General features: G+C 37.8%; 1 protein-coding gene across 3 annotated transcripts; it reads left to right on the plus strand.

Annotated features, from left to right (window-relative positions):
• Positions 1–2: 2 nt before the first annotated feature.
• On the plus strand, positions 3–16,400 carry sds22 (protein phosphatase 1 regulatory subunit sds22). 3 transcript variants are annotated; one of them, XM_045727484.2, is made up of 9 exons: positions 3–186; positions 1,099–1,237; positions 3,143–3,198; positions 3,621–3,817; positions 7,689–7,851; positions 9,684–9,800; positions 10,775–10,966; positions 14,089–14,258; positions 15,371–16,400. In XM_045727484.2, the coding sequence occupies exons 2-9, from the start codon at positions 1,144–1,146 to the stop codon at positions 15,372–15,374; spliced, it is 993 nt and encodes a 330-aa protein (XP_045583440.1). In that variant the 5' UTR covers positions 3–186; positions 1,099–1,143; the 3' UTR covers positions 15,375–16,400. The 3 variants fall into 3 exon arrangements, 2 of the variants coding, with proteins under 2 accessions (XP_045583440.1, XP_045583441.1); XM_045727485.2 differs by having other exon boundaries at positions 12–186; positions 1,112–1,237; XR_011224945.1 differs by having other exon boundaries at positions 16–186; positions 10,775–10,971.
• The last annotated feature ends 1,752 nt before the right edge of the window (positions 16,401–18,152 follow it).

Consider the following 18,152-nt stretch of genomic DNA (forward strand, 5'->3'; position numbering starts at 1 on the left):
TTAGAAGAGCTGCATGTAAACAGTGAGAGCAGTCAGGGGCGACACACCTAGTTTACCTCGCCGTCATCTGCCTCGCTTCTACTCCTATTTAACCTCTTTTTCTCTACTCACCTACAGTTTAGACTTCTCTTTTTTTTTGTTAACCCCCCCCAAGTTTTGGCGTTAGGATCTGCGAGAGTGGAGTCTGTAAGTAGGAAATGGTGTGCATTTTTCGCTATTGAAGAGCCATCTCAATGTGATCAATCATGATTAATTAAGAATGATATACGTTTGTGATGTTCACAAACAAGTCATGCAGCTTTAACAATTTGGCCCTTCTTCAGTTTATATTTCCTATATTCACTTTCATTTGCAGTGTATGTCAGTGTGGTGTAAATGTGGATATGTATTGTCTGCCATAAATTGACAAAGGCAGCAATGCTTGCTGGTCTTGTGTTACTCCATTTATCATTAGAGGCTATTGTAATATAAGATTCAGATGTTGTTTGTCTTTCACGGTATTTGGTTTTATCTTTTTAGATACACACCATTTCTTTAAAGGTTTGAGATAAGTAAGATTAGATATTTTTGTTTGTCATTTGAAATTCAAATTCAAATTCAAATGTTTCACCTCTTTCTCAATTCAGTCCTCACCTAAAATAAATACGTAATAATTTAACCCAGCCTAGTATTAACACAACCAAAGGTAACCATCATTATCTAACATATGTAGAAATGTTTTATAAAGGTATGGCTTACTGGAGAGGGCGGTTTCTCCTGATGCCAATACAGTATTGTGATTAAAATTTGAATATCAATACATATGTAATTGGTTGTATTTTGAGATAAGTTTGCATGTTGGACTAGTGATTTATTCCTCCATTTTTATTTCCTTGTAGTCCTTGTATTATTTTGATTTCTAAACCTTGACATTACCATTACATTACCGAACTATTCACGACCATGTCGTGAATATTTTTTTTGTACTCTTTGTTTTTCTCAAACAAAACTCAAGGGAACTACAGCACCAGAGGAAATTAGGTCTCATAGGTATAGATAACTGGTAAAGGTGAAGATAGTAGTCAAGCTAATATGTTACAATCTCATTACTATTTTCAGCAAAACTTTGCAGGTGGCTGTGACTGGTCACCAAAAGAAGGAAAGATGTCCCAAGAGTCAGAGGAAGTATCACCTAACAATCAGAGTGAAGAATATGATGAACCTGCAGTTGAATCTGATCCTGAGGAAGAATCCAGAGGTATTTATGAAACTTAAAAGCTGACATAAAATTTGGTAAAAAATAGTTACCTGTTGGGTACAGTGGTCTATAAGTACACAGGTTTCATAGTGGGAGTTTTCCCAGCCTTCCCACTCAATTGTTTTCTTAGGTAAGATCCTACCGGTTTCATGGTTAGAATAATCGGAACGAATCGAATAATCGGAATAATAATTAGAATGACCAGAGTCGGTTGGCCGAGCGGACAGCACGCTGGACTTGTGATCCTGTGGTCCTGGGTTCGATTCCAGGCGCCGGTGAGAAACAATGGGCAGAGTTTCTTTCACCCTATACCCCTGTTACCTAGCAGTAAAATAGGTACCTGGGTGTTAGTCAGCTGTCATGGGCTGCTTCCTAGGGGTGGAGGCCTGGTCGAAGATGGGCCGCGGGGATACTAAAAAGCCCCGAAATCATCTCAAGATAACCTCGAGATAACCAGCACAGCAGGTCAATGTCCCATACTGGTGCAGCAGTCAAGGCAGGTCAACGTCCCATACTAATGTGGCAGTCAGGGCAGGTCAATGTCCCATACTGGTGCAGCCACCAGGGCAGGTCAACATCCCATACTAATGCGGCAGTCAGGGTAGGTCAACGTCCCATACTGGTGCAGCAGTCAAGGCAGGTCAACGTCCCATACTAATGCGGCAGTCAGGGCAGCTCAATGTCCCATACTGGTGCAGCCACCAGGGCAGGTCAACATCCCATACTAATGCGGCAGTCAGGGTAGGTCAACGTCCCATACTGGTGCAGCAGTCAAGGCAGGTCAACGTCCCATACTAATGCGGCAGTCAGGGTAGGTCAACGTCCCATACTGGTGCAGCAGTCAGGGTAGGTCAATGTCCCATACTGGTGCAGCAGTCAGGGCAGGTCAAAATCACATCTATATATATTGGCACAGCAGTCAGGGTAGGGCAACATCCCACACTAGCACTGCAGCTAGGGCAGGTCCAAACACAGTGAGAAGCTTTGTATCCAAAAGCATGATACTTGCACACTGCTTTTTCTCATTCTCATATCAGATACTATATAGACAAAACGTCACAGTGTCATGTCATCCTTTACAGACTATAATTAAATCAGCATGAAAATTACCTCTGTGAAAGAGACAAAAGCTATAAGCAGATTTAAATAAAGTCTTCAACCTAACAGCTGAAAATAACATACTGTAATTCTAATAGTGATAAATTCCAGTACTACCATATACTGTACATTACTTCAGTACAGTATTACCATATACAACCAACATCATTTAATTTTCTACATATTTTCTTCCTTCATTTAACTACCACCACCAACTCGACAATCACCAACTTATTCTCTTTTCACCAGCCTGAACTTATACATAGGCCTTTACCTGTCACAACAATCTGCATATCTTACACTCTCTGAGCTCATTAGAGTTATGTATATACCATGCACTCATTATATCCCCAGCACACATTACACAACCCTGTAATCATTGCACCTCTTGTACTCCTAACACCATGTTCATAAAGTGTCCCAGTAGTACTGTCGGGTTTGTTCTCGACGCACAATTGAGAATTCCGGGTTCGAATCCCAGGCAGAACAGAAATGGTTGGGCACATTTACTTTCACGTAATACCTCTGTTCACCTGGCAGTGAGTAGGTATTCAGGAGTTAGTCAGCTTGTTGTGGGGGTTGCATTCTGGGTTGGGTCAGTAATTCAGCCTGGGGGGGGGGGGGTACAACCTCAATGAAAGCCAAACGTGTATGAATACACTCTGGCTTCCTGTCCCCTGACACAATGAACTATGAATTATAACATGAGATAAACTGGCCTGGAGATACCTGTCTCAGTTGCCTTCATGTGATTAAAAACACATACTGTATATATATAAAAGGGGACTGAATTCATATTTTCTTCAGCCGACGCAGATGATGGTGAAACGGAGGATCTTGTCATCCTTGACCCCAATGCAGTGGTGAGTTAAATTTTTTATCACTTGTATATTCACTTACATCCTGTGAACATCCAATTTTAATATGTAAAAGGGTTTAAAAGATACTGTACACTGCACTCTTGAATCTATGCAAGTGCAGTACAGTATTCATTCACCTTCTTGCCTAAGTTTATGATACATGGATTTTTATTAATTATCTATTGGAAATTTTTTATTTGTTCCAAAACCAATATTTTGACTACATAGAAGTAAAATAAAGTAAGCTTTATTCACTGCTTAATATTTTTGTCACATACAGTACTTTAAGTTCAGACAGAAGTCCTTGCTTTTTACTGTTATAGGATGTTTCTTACAGCTCATCATTAGTGCAGTACTGTATATATTTTTTAAAATTAAACAAAGGTTCATTACTAACTGAAATAATACTTTCAATATCATTTCAGGAGGTAGATCTGAATCACCGTCGCATTGCCAAGATAGAAAATCTGGAGTCGCTGACGTGTGTAGAGACGCTTTGTTTGCGATGGAATCTTATAAAAAAAATTGAAAATCTTCATACGCTTACCATGCTCAAAGAGTTGGAACTGTATGATAATCAAATTCACGTTATTGAAAATCTATCTGCACTAGTCAATCTTGAGTATGCTGATATTTTATGTCTTTTGTTATACCAATAGCACATAAGGGTTTTATCCTGTGTACATTTCAGGAGAATAGATTTTTACTGGGTTTGAGATAGAATTAGCAGGCTTATATAGTTATTGTAACTTACATTAAATACTGTACTAATACTGATAGAGATGGTAAGGTTAATGTCACTTCTGTCATTGAGAAGGTTCACTGGTGGACTGGATAACTTTGAAGTAGAGTACTAGTTTTATGCATTAGTCTGATGCTTTTATTGCTGTATAATAATTATATATGGGTAGAATTATCTATACAGTATGTGCATTCACTCCTATATCTCTTTCTTGTACTGTACCGTATAATAGATGAGGGATATATTAAAATAATTTCAGTATTGTAATAAGAAAATGCCGATAAAAGCTGTCACTCAGTATAATAATGAAACTAGTCATTTAGATGCAATCAGAATATAATTAATTGATATAGTGACCAAGAAGTGTTTGGCTGGAATTATTACAACAAAAAATTGGAGAAAAGAAAACTGATAATTATGTAGTAAATTTCTTTATTATATGAAACATTAGAAATGGAGCTTTAGTGTTCTGAATTTTAACTGGAATATTTGGATTTAATGTTTAAAAGTTTCTAAGCACACCTTTATTATTATACAGTATATACTATATTGTATGTTAAATTTAATCTATAAATGAAATGTATTCAAGGTGAGAAATAACATTTTAAAGTACAGTATTTGTAAATTATCAAATTACAGGGTAGCATTCTTCACTTAGTCATATGAAGCACTGGATGCATGTCTTTAACCTTCTTCACTTTCCTTGGTTCCCCACTTCCCTCTAGACTGGTATCTCACCATCCCATGACAGAAAATGGGGGTAATAATGATACAGTGGGGTATTCATCAACATAAAACTAGGAGGAAGAAGGCAAAATTAGTTTGGAAAACAGTGAGTCACACAGCCTGGAATAAACAACCAAGCACACAGTCCAGAAAACAGCTTGGCACACAGGCTGAATGACATCTGGACAGTGTGCCTACAAGATGTCCAAGTACTTGGCCTAGTAAAACAGCTGGACACAATTAGGGAAAAAAAACCCTGCTCAAAAAAATAGCTAGGCTCACAACCTGGGAAAACTGGGCTTATAGTCCGAGAACAGACAAGAACACCAGCCAGAGAGAAGTTGGCTGAGAATCGGGAAAGTGGTGGGCACACAACAAAGGCAAAGATTGGCACACAGCCCAAAAACACCTGGTTCACTTTTTAGGAAGATCAGCATGAATATTCTGGGAACAACTAGGTACTCAGCCTCTTAGCAGTGAGGCCAGCAGCCCTGGAACCCCTCAGGCACACAGCCTAGTGTGCCTAGTGTTACTAGCCCCCCCTGGCTAGTAACAACTGGGCACAGATTCTGGAAACATATGGAACAAAACCACTAAGAGCAGAGCTGCACCGGGGAACAACGTGTGGATGCCTGCACCAAGGATAACACACATGGCCACAGGAGAAAGAATCTGAAAGAACACCATGACAATTGGGCTGTGATGTGGCATACAAGAAAAAATGAAAGCATTGAGTGCAAAGAAAGATAAAACCAACATCTCCCTGATAGTGCAAAGTTCCGACAAGAGCTGAGGACTGCCGGAAGAAACTGCCCCCAAGGGAGAAAAAGTGAGGCTCTTGTGGAAAGTAATGCAAACCAGGAGTCCCAAGCCAGGACCCCAGTCTGAAAGTAGCTAACACACAGATGGAGAGCCCCAGGTCAGTTTGGGAGCAAAAGTTCATACAGCAGCATACTGGAATGGCGGTTGGAAGACAGACAGCAGACAGGGCGGCTGGAAAAAACGCACTGCGAAATAGCACTTGCTGTACTAGACTCCCACCAAGTCAAAAGAGAGCAGGGACAACTTTGTGCACCTGTACAAAGTGGGAAAACCAAGGAAGACCAAAAAGTGCCAGACTTGCAGCTAATCACCAGTGTTCACCAAGGACGGCAGCAAACATTGGCCAACCAGTGCAAACTCGGTACACTCATATCCCATCGGAAATACTTGCACACACAGGGAATGGCATAATCTAAAGGCCCAAGGAAGTCAAAGATTTGTAGAGATTATTCAATAGAGAACAGAAGACTGTATGGGGGGAAATAACCCCCAAATGCCCACACTGACTCACTCACTGTACTGTACAGGTATATGCATATACACCAACTGCATTTGCTTATTTACCCATAAATCAATTATTAATACAGTATTGTTTTTCTGTGGAGAGCCCCTTCAGCTCCCCGGAGCTATACCGGGCTGATGCGTATAAATTAGACCGTGGCAAGAGTCAATTGATGGAGTTCTATGCCTACTGGGAACCACAAGCAAGAACCTGACCCCCCCTCAGAGAGGCATGAGGAGCAATGGGCTGTAGACACCCCCCATATAGTTGGAAGCAGTCTATATCTGCAATCAAACAGGTCAGGCACCCCGAAAGATAGCAATCCCCAAAACAAACTACAGCTGATTAAAAATTGCAAGCCAAAAGCCGAACAAGCTAGCAGAACTCCCCAATCAGGAAACAAGCAAACAAGCATGACGTGACCACAGCTGCCGCATCGCTGTCTGCACAGCTTCCCCCATCCCAGGAGGGGGATGGGGGGACCCCAGACCTCCTGTGTCAGCTACCCAACCCCAGTTCTGAGGTGGTTGTGTTGGGTGGCAGTCGATCGACTCTGGCTTCAATCCTTTTCAATCTTCGTCAATCTACCTCCGTCTGCCTCTCTTTCTCTGTTCTCCTCAGTTTGTAGTGGCTTCTTCGGTTCAATAATGTTTTTCTAAGGCTCTTTTTCTTGTTGGCATTGGCCTCTTGGGGTAGGGTCGGGGAGCTTCATGCTCTCCTCCAGCACAGGGGTTTCTGCTCTTTCGGTCCTGGTGGTCATTTTGTTTGTTTTCATCTGTCTCCTCTTTTCTGGCGAAGAATGAGACTGCTTCTTTCCGGAGGGGTCCTTGGGTTATTGATGCTTAGTTGGTTCATTCAGGGGTGCATCATGTTTTGTGCCTGGTTGCAGCTCTTCGCCATTACTTGGGAGGTCAAACAGGGTCCTGGCCGCGTGATACCTCGTTAAAGTTCTGGGCCCTTCTCAGGCATGTTTAACCTTGGGTCGCAGGTTGCAGCCAGTTGTCTCTGTCTCGACTTTGAGTTGAGGAGCGAGTGGTGACCACCTTTCGGGTAAGTCCCTCTTTTCCTTTATCTTTGGTTAGGTAACTTCGGGGAGCCAAGGGGTTCTCCACAGAAAACCAGCGTTGAATTTAACGAAACACCATTTTCTGGATGAGACCCGGAGGCTCCCCAGCATCCCTCCCTTCCTCCGGTCGGCAGTTTTTTGCATTTTTGATATCCAGCCTCTGAGCTGGGGTTGGGTAGCCAGCGCAGGAGATCTGGGGCCCCTGTTTTTTCCGCCTGGGGAGGGGGAAGCTGCGCAGACAGCGATGCGGTGGCAGTGGTGATGTCATGCTTGTTTGCTTGTTTTCTGATTGGGGAGTTCTGCTTGCTCATTCAGCTGTTAGTTTGTAATTTTTAACCAGCTGTAATTTGTGTTGGGATTTCTACCTTTCTGGGTGCCTGACCTGGTAGATGGCAGATATAGACTGTTTCCAACTACTTTGTGGGTGTCTATAGGCCATTGCTCCTTGTGCCTCTCTGAGGGGGGCCAGGTTCTGGCACGCAGTCCCCAGTAGGCATAGAACTCCATCGATTGACTGTTGCCATGGTCTAATATATACACAATAGCCTGGTATGGCTCCGGGGAGCCTCCGGGTCTCACCCAGAAACTGGCGTTTCATTACATTCAACGCTTTTTTTATTTTTTTTTATTTTTAGGGTTCTTGATGTCTCTTTCAATCGAATCAGAAAAATAGAGAACTTGGAGGGGCTAACCAACCTGAAGAAGCTGTTCTTATGTGCTAACAAGATATCACGGATTGAAAATGTCAATCATTTAAGAAATCTGGAATTACTTGAACTTGGGGACAACAAAATAAGGGTGAGAAATCTGATAAATGTACAGTATTTGAAATGCCTAAAATATTGATGCAATAGTGTAGCTATTTATGCTGATTATGAACTCATTCCCACACATTGTTTCTGTGGAAGTGACAGTTGAGTCATGAGTAACTATCAAGCCAATGTGTAATCAGTTAACATATAAAACATAATAATAACAAATCTGCAGAAGGCCTATTGGCCCATTTGAGGCAGCTCTTATTTAATACAACTTGTGCTTGAACTCATAAACTTATGCTTGGTAACAACAGATGTTAATTGGTAACTTGTTCAACAGCTCTGGAACCCTAAAACTGGTGTTTATTTTGTTATTATTACTTACTGCATTATATATAACATGACATGAAGAGATGGATTGCCTCCAGATACCTTAGTGGTGCTCCAGGGATTAAGTAAACTGCTCTTCAAATGTAGCTTGATAAATTCCTTGATAAATTCCTTGATAATAAAATTGGAATATTAAATTTTTTGCATATATATATATATATATATATATATATATATATATATATATATATATATATATATATATGTATATGTATATGTATATGTATGTATGTGTGTGTGTGTGAGTGTAATTACCTAAGTGTAGTTACAGGATGAGAGCTACGCTCGTGGTGTCCCGTCTTCCCAGCACTCTTTGTCATATAATGCTTTGAAACTACTGACGGTCTTGGCCTCCACCACCTTCTCACCTAACTTGTTCCAACCGTCTACCACTCTGTTTGCGAAAGTGAATTTTCTTATATTTCTTCGACATCTTTGTTTAGCTAGTTTAAATCTATGACCTCTTGTTCTTGAAGTTCCAGGTCTCAGGAAATCTTCCCTATCGATTTTATCAATTCCTGTTACTATTTTGTACGTAGTGATCATATCACCTCTTTTTCTTCTGTCTTCTAGTTTTGGCATATTTAATGCCTCTAACCTCTCCTCATAGCTCTTGCCCTTCAGTTCTGGGAGCCACTTAGTAGCATGTCTTTGCACCTTTTGTGTGTGTGTGTGTGTGTGTGTGTGTGTGTGTGTACTCACCTATTTGTGCCTGTAGGATCGAGTGTTGGCTCTTGGATCCTACTTTCTAGCCTTTTGGTTGTTTAAAGTAATGACTCTGATCCTTCTGCTCAATCATACTTAATTTTAAAGCTGTGAATAGTGGCTTGCCTCCACAATGTACTCCTTTAATTCATTCCATTTACCCACTACTCTCACCCTAAAACAAAACTTTTTAACATATTTACGACAACTGAGATTCTAGCTTCCACCCATGTTCCCTTGTTTTGCCGGTATTCTGTGTGAACATTTCATCTATTTCCACTGTCACTCCAAAGTATTTTGTATGCTGCTATCATATCTACCCGCTCCTTCCTTTTTTCTAATGTCAGGTTCAGTACCTTCAGTCGCTCTTCATATCCCATCCCATGCAACTCCGGGACTAGCCTCGTCACAAATTTCTGAATCTTTTCCAGTTTCCCAATGTGTTTCTTTAGGTGGGGGCTCCATGATGGGACTGCATACTCTAAGACTGATCTCACATAGGTGGCCACTTAAAAGAGGATTGTTGCATTCCACTCGGTGCTCTTTCTGAGCAAGGGCTCCTTAATTGTTCCTCTAAGCCTTCTTCCCATGCTGCTTATTAGACTACCTCTAAAACAATGAGAGAGGAACTGTTCAGAGAAAGCAACATACCATAGAGATAGGCTAAAACAATGGGAAGCAAGATGACAGAATTGTCTTGAAAATATGCCATGTAATTTAATATATTTTTTGTTATTGAGGGATTAATACAGTAGAAATAAATTATACACTAACCAACAGGTCATTGAAAACCTAGATGGAATGACAAATTTAAATAGCATCTTCTTGGGCAAGAACAAAATTATGAAGTTACAAAATCTGGACTCGCTTATCAACCTTGAGATACTGGGTGTACAGGTGAGTGATATGAAATTTGGTAAACAAAATTTAAGGGGCATGTAAGTTTATCGTGGGTGATCATATATAAAGCTAGTATAAGGGGTACTGGTTACTTTTTTTGGCTCATTCTACTAATTATAACAGATAAGTGACATAATATATTGATAATATGTACCTTGTTGTGGGGAACTCGTCCTTCTCAGTACAATTAAAATGATTATATAAAATAACTCAGCTCCTTGATCTTTTGATCTTTTTGATTAAGGTCACAGGAAAACACATGAAAATGATAAAATCAACTTAATTTTTCCATCAGGTTGACACATGTGACAACCACACACAAAGCATATATCAATTATTAAACTGGATCACACACTGTTACTGTCATATCTATCTAGATTAATTTTACCAAATAGCCTAAAAACACCACCCCTTGGAATAATTTACACTGTTATGAGTATCAATGAACAGACCAAAAATATCATCACAACCATCTCGACCACGTGTGTCACAGTTCCACATTCGAGCTGCTCACCTACTCCTTATGACCACTTAGGGCATGAGTCTAGATTTCTATATTTAACACTTAATAAAAAAAATAAAATATGCACTGTTCTTTTTCAGTTTATTCTAACACTTGAGTAATGTTTATATATTTCAAAGATTCCTACTCACAGAAATACAAGCTGTACTTGTGCAGACAAGCTTTTCTCCTGGGAAACTCCAAAAGTCTTTTCAAGCCTAGAATATAATGAGAGAGTCCTATTGGCATTTTTTCAAACATGACACATTTTTGGTGAAGGATTCGCCTGTGTTCATATAATTTAAGGTCTAAATAGGCCCATTCCTTACACTAGATGGGAGTGAGTGGGAAGTGTTTTATTAGTAGTGCAATTATTACCTGCTACATAGTTGTAAGTAGGATATTAGGTGCTAACATTATTAATTATATATTATTTTTAAAGTACTAATCTGAAAAATATTGTTTTCAGAGTAACCGAATAACCAAGATTGAAGGTCTTGGTAGACTCGTCAATTTGGAGCAGCTTTACTGTTCTCATAATGGCATAGAGGTTCTGGAAGGTCTTGACAATAATGTAAAGCTTCAAACCTTGGACATGGCTGTTAACAGAATTAAAAAGATTGGAAACATTAATCATCTTACCGAGCTAGAAGAATTCTGGGTACAGTATGTCTTCTTGTTTGCATGTATTCTTAATTTTCAACATTTTTCCATTCTCATTTGCACCATGTGCAAATGACACTGCACATTGGTGCACAAATGTGCACCAATGTGACACAAATGTTATGTCCATCATACACTCACTAAAAACCAAAGCTGGGAACATCAGTGAAATCCCATCCATTGTATACAAGAGTGCCTCCCATGCCCTTGCGCCACCCATAGCTCTGCTGTTCAACAAATCCCTTGAGTGTCATACCTTCCCAGATATCCTTAAAAAAGCAAGAGTAACGCCAGTTCATAAAGGAGGTAATCCGGCAGACATGAACAATTATAGACCAATATCAAACATACCCATCTTGAGGTTATCTCGAGATGATTTCGGGGTTTTTTAGTGTCCCCGCGGCCCAGTCCTCGACCAGGCCTCCCCCCCCAGGAAGCAGCCCGTGACAGCTGACTAACACCCAGGTACCTATTTTACTGCTAGGTAACAGGGGCATAGGGTGAAAGAAACTCTGCCCATTGTTTCTCGACGGCGCCTGGGATCAAACCCAGGACCACAGGATCACAAGTCCAGCGTGCTGTTCGCTCGGCCGACCGGCTCCCATACTATCAAAAATATTTGAAAAAAATATCTACAAACAGCTCTACTCCTACCTCGTAAAATTCGACATACTTAGCCCCTGTCAGTTTGGCTTCCGCTCCCAAAAGAGTACCAACGATGCAATTATTAGTCTCCTTGATATAATTTACTCAGCCCTTGACAAAACTGAGTTTCCGATTGGACTCTTCATTGACCTGAGAAAGGCCTTTGATACAGTTAATCACAACTACCTCTTATGTAAACTCCTTCATTATGGAATCCGAGGCCATGCACTGGACTATATCCAATCCTATCTTAGTGATAGACACCAATATGTAGCCATCAATGATATAACCTCTCCCACTCTACCAATAACCGTTGGAGTGCCACAGGGCAGTATCTTGGGACACCACCTATTTCTTATATACATCAATGATCTGCCTAATGTCTCTAACATTCTGAAACCTATATTGTTTGCTGATGATACTACCCTCATCTACTCTAACCCCAACCCACATACACTAAATAATGTTGTTAATAATGAACTAAAAAAAGTCCACTTATGGATGTTAACCAACAAAATAACACTTAACATAGAAAAGACCTACTACATCTTATTTGGAAGCAAATCTATAAATGCAATTTAGCTTCAGATAGACAATGTAAACATTAGTAATAAAAATGATGGAAAGTTTTTTGGCCTATTCCTAGACAAGAGACTCAACTTCAGCACCCACATACAACACATAACTAAGAAAGTCTCTAAAACAGTTGGTATACTCTCCAAAATCAGATATTATGTACCTAACTCTGCTCTCATCTCTCTATATTATGCACTAATCTATCCCTATCTTAATTATGGTATCTGTGCATGGGGTTCAACCACTGCAAACCACCTCAAGTCCATTATCACCCAGCAAAAATCTGCTATCAGAATAATAACAAATTCTGCTTTCAGACAACACTCAGACCCCTTGTTTAGCTCCCTAAACTTGCTAAACATAATCTCACTCCACAAATTCTCTTGTATCAACTACATTTACAAAACCCTGTTCTTAAATGCAAATCCTGCTCTGAAACTCTCCCTGGACAGATGTAATAGGACCCATTATCACCACACCAGAAATAAATATCTCTTTGATATCCCCAGAGTCAAACTTAATCTGTGTAAACACTCTATGCAAATAAAGGGACCTAGTCTATGGAACTCACTCCCTAATGAATTGAAAAGCTGTCCAACTTTTGAGTCATTCAAAAACAAAACTAAAAAGTACCTAATTTCATCTTTCTAGTTTTTTACCTTGTTGCTTTAAAATTGCACTGTATCTGTTGCTACCCAATCTTCCAATCTTTATGTACCCAATTCAAACATCTTTACCATTGTGATCATTGCTGTCTTTTATATGTGCTATCAATCTGCTGTATGGTGCCTATTAATCTTGTTTAAATTACCAATCAAGCTGTCAATGTAATCAATCAGAGCTTTAATATACCAATGTGCTTTAATATACTTACTAATCTCTCTCATCTCATTTTTTTCTTGCAATGTATTTGTTATCATTTTATTAATTCTGCTGGAATTTACCTACTTAAAATTATCTGTTAGATTAAGGACCTGCCCGAAACGCTGCACGTACAAGTGGCTTTACAAGATTGTAAATACTATGCTATGTATTCTCACAAACCCAATGTACCTTCATGTATATAAATAAATAAATAAATAAATAAATAAATAAATAAATGTGAAACATGTGCATCATACCCCATAAGTATGTACAGTTATATCAGCCAGTAATGGCAAAAATAGCCATATAAACCTATACATATTATTATATACAGTACTGTACAATGTATAAAAGAGGAATGTGATAAAGGTAAATTTTTAGATTGGGATGTTAACTCAAGCTCAAATCTATAATGGCAATTACTTTATATTATTTCCAACTTTTAGTACAGTTCACCAAATCCAAAGTACCAAATCTAGACCTCTATAACAAATCCCTCTAAACAATGAACTTATTTTGCCCACTGAATCTTCCTTCAGGAATCTGGATTTCTCAACATAAAATCTGGATTCTCAAGAGGGATTTGGTGAAATATGAAGAATTATTAACATGCTTAACTTGGATGATAACTGACATGCTTAATATGAACAATAACTAACATGAACAAATCCACAAGGGCCGTGATGAGGGTTTGAACCTACGTCCGGGATGATCCCAGACGCACCTTAGTCAATTGCGCCACAACATGGTAAAAGACTTGCAACCGGGAGTATTACTGCCCTCACACGGATCCCGCAGCCTCTCTGAGACAAACCGGGGCTTTACACAATTCCCCCATGCACCTGGGCTGTCAACCAGATGTTCTACCTCTTCCCCCTTACTTCAATACATACACAAAGCACAATAGCGTGATACATTACATGAACAAATCCACTTGTGAAGCTGTGAAGTTTCACTTTACTGTACATTTTGAGGAAAAGTTGTTCCACTTTTAGAATATTCATGTGACTAATGCTGACTCTTCTTTCATTTTAGTTTAATGGTAACCAGATCAGCGAATGGAATGACTTGAAGCAGCTAGAAAATGCCAAAGGTTTACAGACAGTTTATCTAGAGGGAAATCCTTTACAACGTGACCCTAATTACCGTCGCAAGATCAAACTGGCCCTCCCATCACTTACACAAATTGATGCTACTCTTTGTCGGTAAGCTGGAGAAAAATAACCTTAGTAAAAATATGTTTTTGAGTTATGCCTTTCTGTTACTTGCTTAACCTTTTGGCAGCAATATTTGACATTTGTTGCCTGAAAATATATGCTCCTTGAATGTGATGTTTGACATTTTTCAAGGTGCCTAGAAATATTTTCCAAACAACAGGATGTTTGGCAAGGTCGTCATGCTTTCAAAAAATACTGTAAGAAGCAGATAAATGCAAATAAATATGCACCCACACCCAACAATTAACATAAAAAATTAAAAAAATATTTTCATATTGTACATAAATGTAGAAGAATAAGAAATCTGCAAGGGAAAGTGCTCTAACCATAGTTTGGCTATATTGGAGTCATTAATGTACTCGCCTTATTGGCCTTGTGAGATTCAGTTTTAACTTTTTGGTGATGCCTCTCAACCTTCTGTTGACTGGTATATACAGGTTCTCAAGCCTATTGGACTGTCTTATCTATATTTGAAAATATGTATATAGTCTGCCTCCACTACTACACAACTCAGACACTGTATCTCTGTGACTCATTTGGGCACTTGTGTTTCATTGTTTCCACTTGTGTTTCATTCTTCATATACCAGCTATTCCAAATATTCTACCCTTGTCTGCTTTATCAATTACCCCTAAGAATTTGGTATGTGGTAATCATGACAAGTGCAATGGTTGGTAATGGTCATGCATTAATGGTAATGTCTGTACATGGGTCCTTTCAATTGTTATTTGACTGTTCACTGTGCTTAGTAATGGTATAGATTGATATGCATTTATTATCTGACTCCTAATTTTGTGCTCACAATACTGTAGTGTGTTATACTCTACAGTATCTGTGTGAACCATAGTTGTATTTGTTTATCACTATATCTTTGATACTATGTTTCCTTAAGGAACTTCTCTTGCTGTTAATGACTGCATCATTCATAATCATCCTAAGGCATTTCAGCTACCTTCATATACTGAACTTCAAAGGTTGCTGAAAATTTCAATATTGTTATAATATTGTTCAGAAGAAAATATGTTTTGATTTACTGTATAGTACTATATTGTAGTTGGATTTATTATCATTTTACTGATAAATAAATATTTATTTTACAGATAAATTCTGAAGCTGGAGTACTGACATTCGAAGCTCTTCCTTTAGTCTCAAAAACTGCCAAATTTTTCATGATCTTTACTGTCTTTAAGTGTTAGTCATACGTTGCACTTGTGTCGACACAACTGTGGTCTCTGCTGTCGTGTTTTATAGACAACATGTTCACCCAGTTTTGTAGTATTTGTCAGTGATAATGTTGATAAAGCTTCACTATAAACTTTCACCCCACTTTTGTAGTCTTTGTCAGTGAAGCTGTTGATTCAGCCTCTCACAAACCTTAAAAAATTAATAAGAAAATAAATTTTTCACAAATTTTTGTAGTATTTGTCAGTGACGTTGATACAGCTTTTTACAATTCTGTGTTTTGGTGAAGAAAGCATGTGACACTTTTCTGAATATAGTTAACTTTGCAATTGTCTGAGAATATATTGCCATATTGATTGTTATTATGCAATAATGAACGTCATTGTTAATTTTTTATAATAAGCCAGTCAGGCAGTTATGTGAATAAAATCTTTATACAGTATATGTTTGGGATATGACTCGAGCAAGTATTGTTTTGTTACTTCAATTGCACATACAGTACTGTATATGTAAATATTATTACAAAGGTTATTTATCATATGTTATCTTTCTTTAATGCATTTATACATAGCATCAGTTTGAAGAAATGGATCTCAGACAAGCTCTAATGGCTTTAAGTTTTGAAGATCAGTTTATTCTATTGATTCTGATAAATATGATATAAGTATTGATTTTATTGTACGGTGTATGAAAATACTTAAGAACACATAACTTGACTGACTTAATCAGTCATGCATAAAGGATGCTATTTTTTCATAATAGTAAATTGTATGGTTAAATTCCTAATCAACAAAATTCTGGATAGGAAATTGAATATATATAACAGACCCTTAATCCTGCAGCTATAGTACAGTAAGAAGCATTTTGTACAATGGATATTGATGAAAGAGGCATTCTCTGTGCATAGCACTAGAACATTAAGAAAATACACACTAATTTATTGAATAATGACAATTTTGTTTATCCTGTTTTACATGATTATTTACAGAATAACCACAGTGAAAAATGAAAGGTTAACGGCTTAGTGCTTTCGACTCGTTCGATTCAACATAAGAGTGCAATATACTGAATATATAAAATATAAATGTCTTACCTAATACCCAGAACTGCACTACTTGGCCTAGTATGCAAGACCTAATTTGCCTAACAAGCAGAGTGATTTTTGTTATTTTCAAATATTTCTCTCCTAATTGGTTTATTCTAATTAAAATCATTATACTGTACTGTATCTGTATTAAGAGCATGAGTTACTGACTTTATTTTATTGTATTAGATTAAGTTATGATAGGTTAGATAGGTTAGGTTAGGTTTAATTAAATTTCTGTGCTAGCTTTAACTCAAATTAAACAAAATTCAAATAATTTATAATGTAATGGAATGTAATCATTTCATAAAAAGAAATTGAAAAATTAAATATTTCAGGAAAATTCAGCTTGTTAGACAACTTGGCCTATTTTTATATATATATATATATAATATATATATATATATATATATATATATATATATATATATATATATATATATATATATATATATATATATATATATATATATATATAAAAAATATTAATTAGTATATTTTGGTAGCAGTCTTTCCTGTAGACATATATTATTAAATATGACTGAAAAAGTAAGATTAATAATTCTAACACGAATTTTCTCAATGTTTCTTACATTTCTTTTCTGTGAAAAGAAATGTAAGAAACATTGAGAAAATTCGTGTTAGAATTATTAATCTTACTTTTTCGGATATATTTAATTATATATATATATATATATATATATATATATATATATATATATATATATTTATTTATTTATTTATTTATTTATTTATTTATTTTGGTAGCAGTCTTTTTTGTAAACATTTGTTGTTAAATATGACCGAAAAGGTAAGATTAATAATTGGGAAGTCTTGAAGTGGGAACTTAAAGACTCCGAGCTGTATCACAGTCCCCTTGGTGCAGTGGCAAGACAATTGTCCCGTGCTTTGTGAGCGATTTGGTCTGGTTTCTTATCCTGGCCGGGGAAGATTGGCTAGATGCCAGTTCTTAATTGTACGCCTCTGTTCACCCAGCAGTAAATATGGGTACTTGCTTGTTAAACGATTTGGCATGTCGTATTCCAGGGAAAATTAAAATCAAGGATCTGCCCGAAATGCTATGCATGCTAGTGGCTTTATATATATTTATACTGGAAACGGTTAGCCACGTGCTTTACAAATGCCTGTTATCCAACTGGGGTTGGTTCGGATAAAAAAGTTCAGATAACTGGTGGGGCAGGTAGTGTGAATAAAAATATGCAATAAAGATGGAACTAGTTTGCCCAGTGACCATACACAGTGCCACTTGAGCAATGTTCATACACAAATGGATGGCTCAGAAGCTTTAAACTCTGCAACTCCATTAGGTACATTAGAGTACATGATGAAAAGCAGTATGCTGAAATTACCTCATCACCATTACTCTCCACTTCAGTCAACCCAATACTGTGATCATCCACCACCACCACCTTTTCTATCTAAATACATGCTCCATGAACTATAATCTTCAAGTTAACAAGTGGATCAGAACTTCTCATACGTATTGGTAAGTACAAACAAAACACTGTCCAATTTCTGCAACAATATTGTAAATTTGTTCTCTCCCTAACTTTTCAGGATGATGAACCACTTATCCAAACACAACATGTTATTCA

This window comes from Procambarus clarkii, chromosome 78, assembly GCF_040958095.1.
Source record: "Procambarus clarkii isolate CNS0578487 chromosome 78, FALCON_Pclarkii_2.0, whole genome shotgun sequence".
In the NCBI taxonomy this organism is placed as follows: Eukaryota; Metazoa; Arthropoda; class Malacostraca; order Decapoda; family Cambaridae; genus Procambarus; species Procambarus clarkii.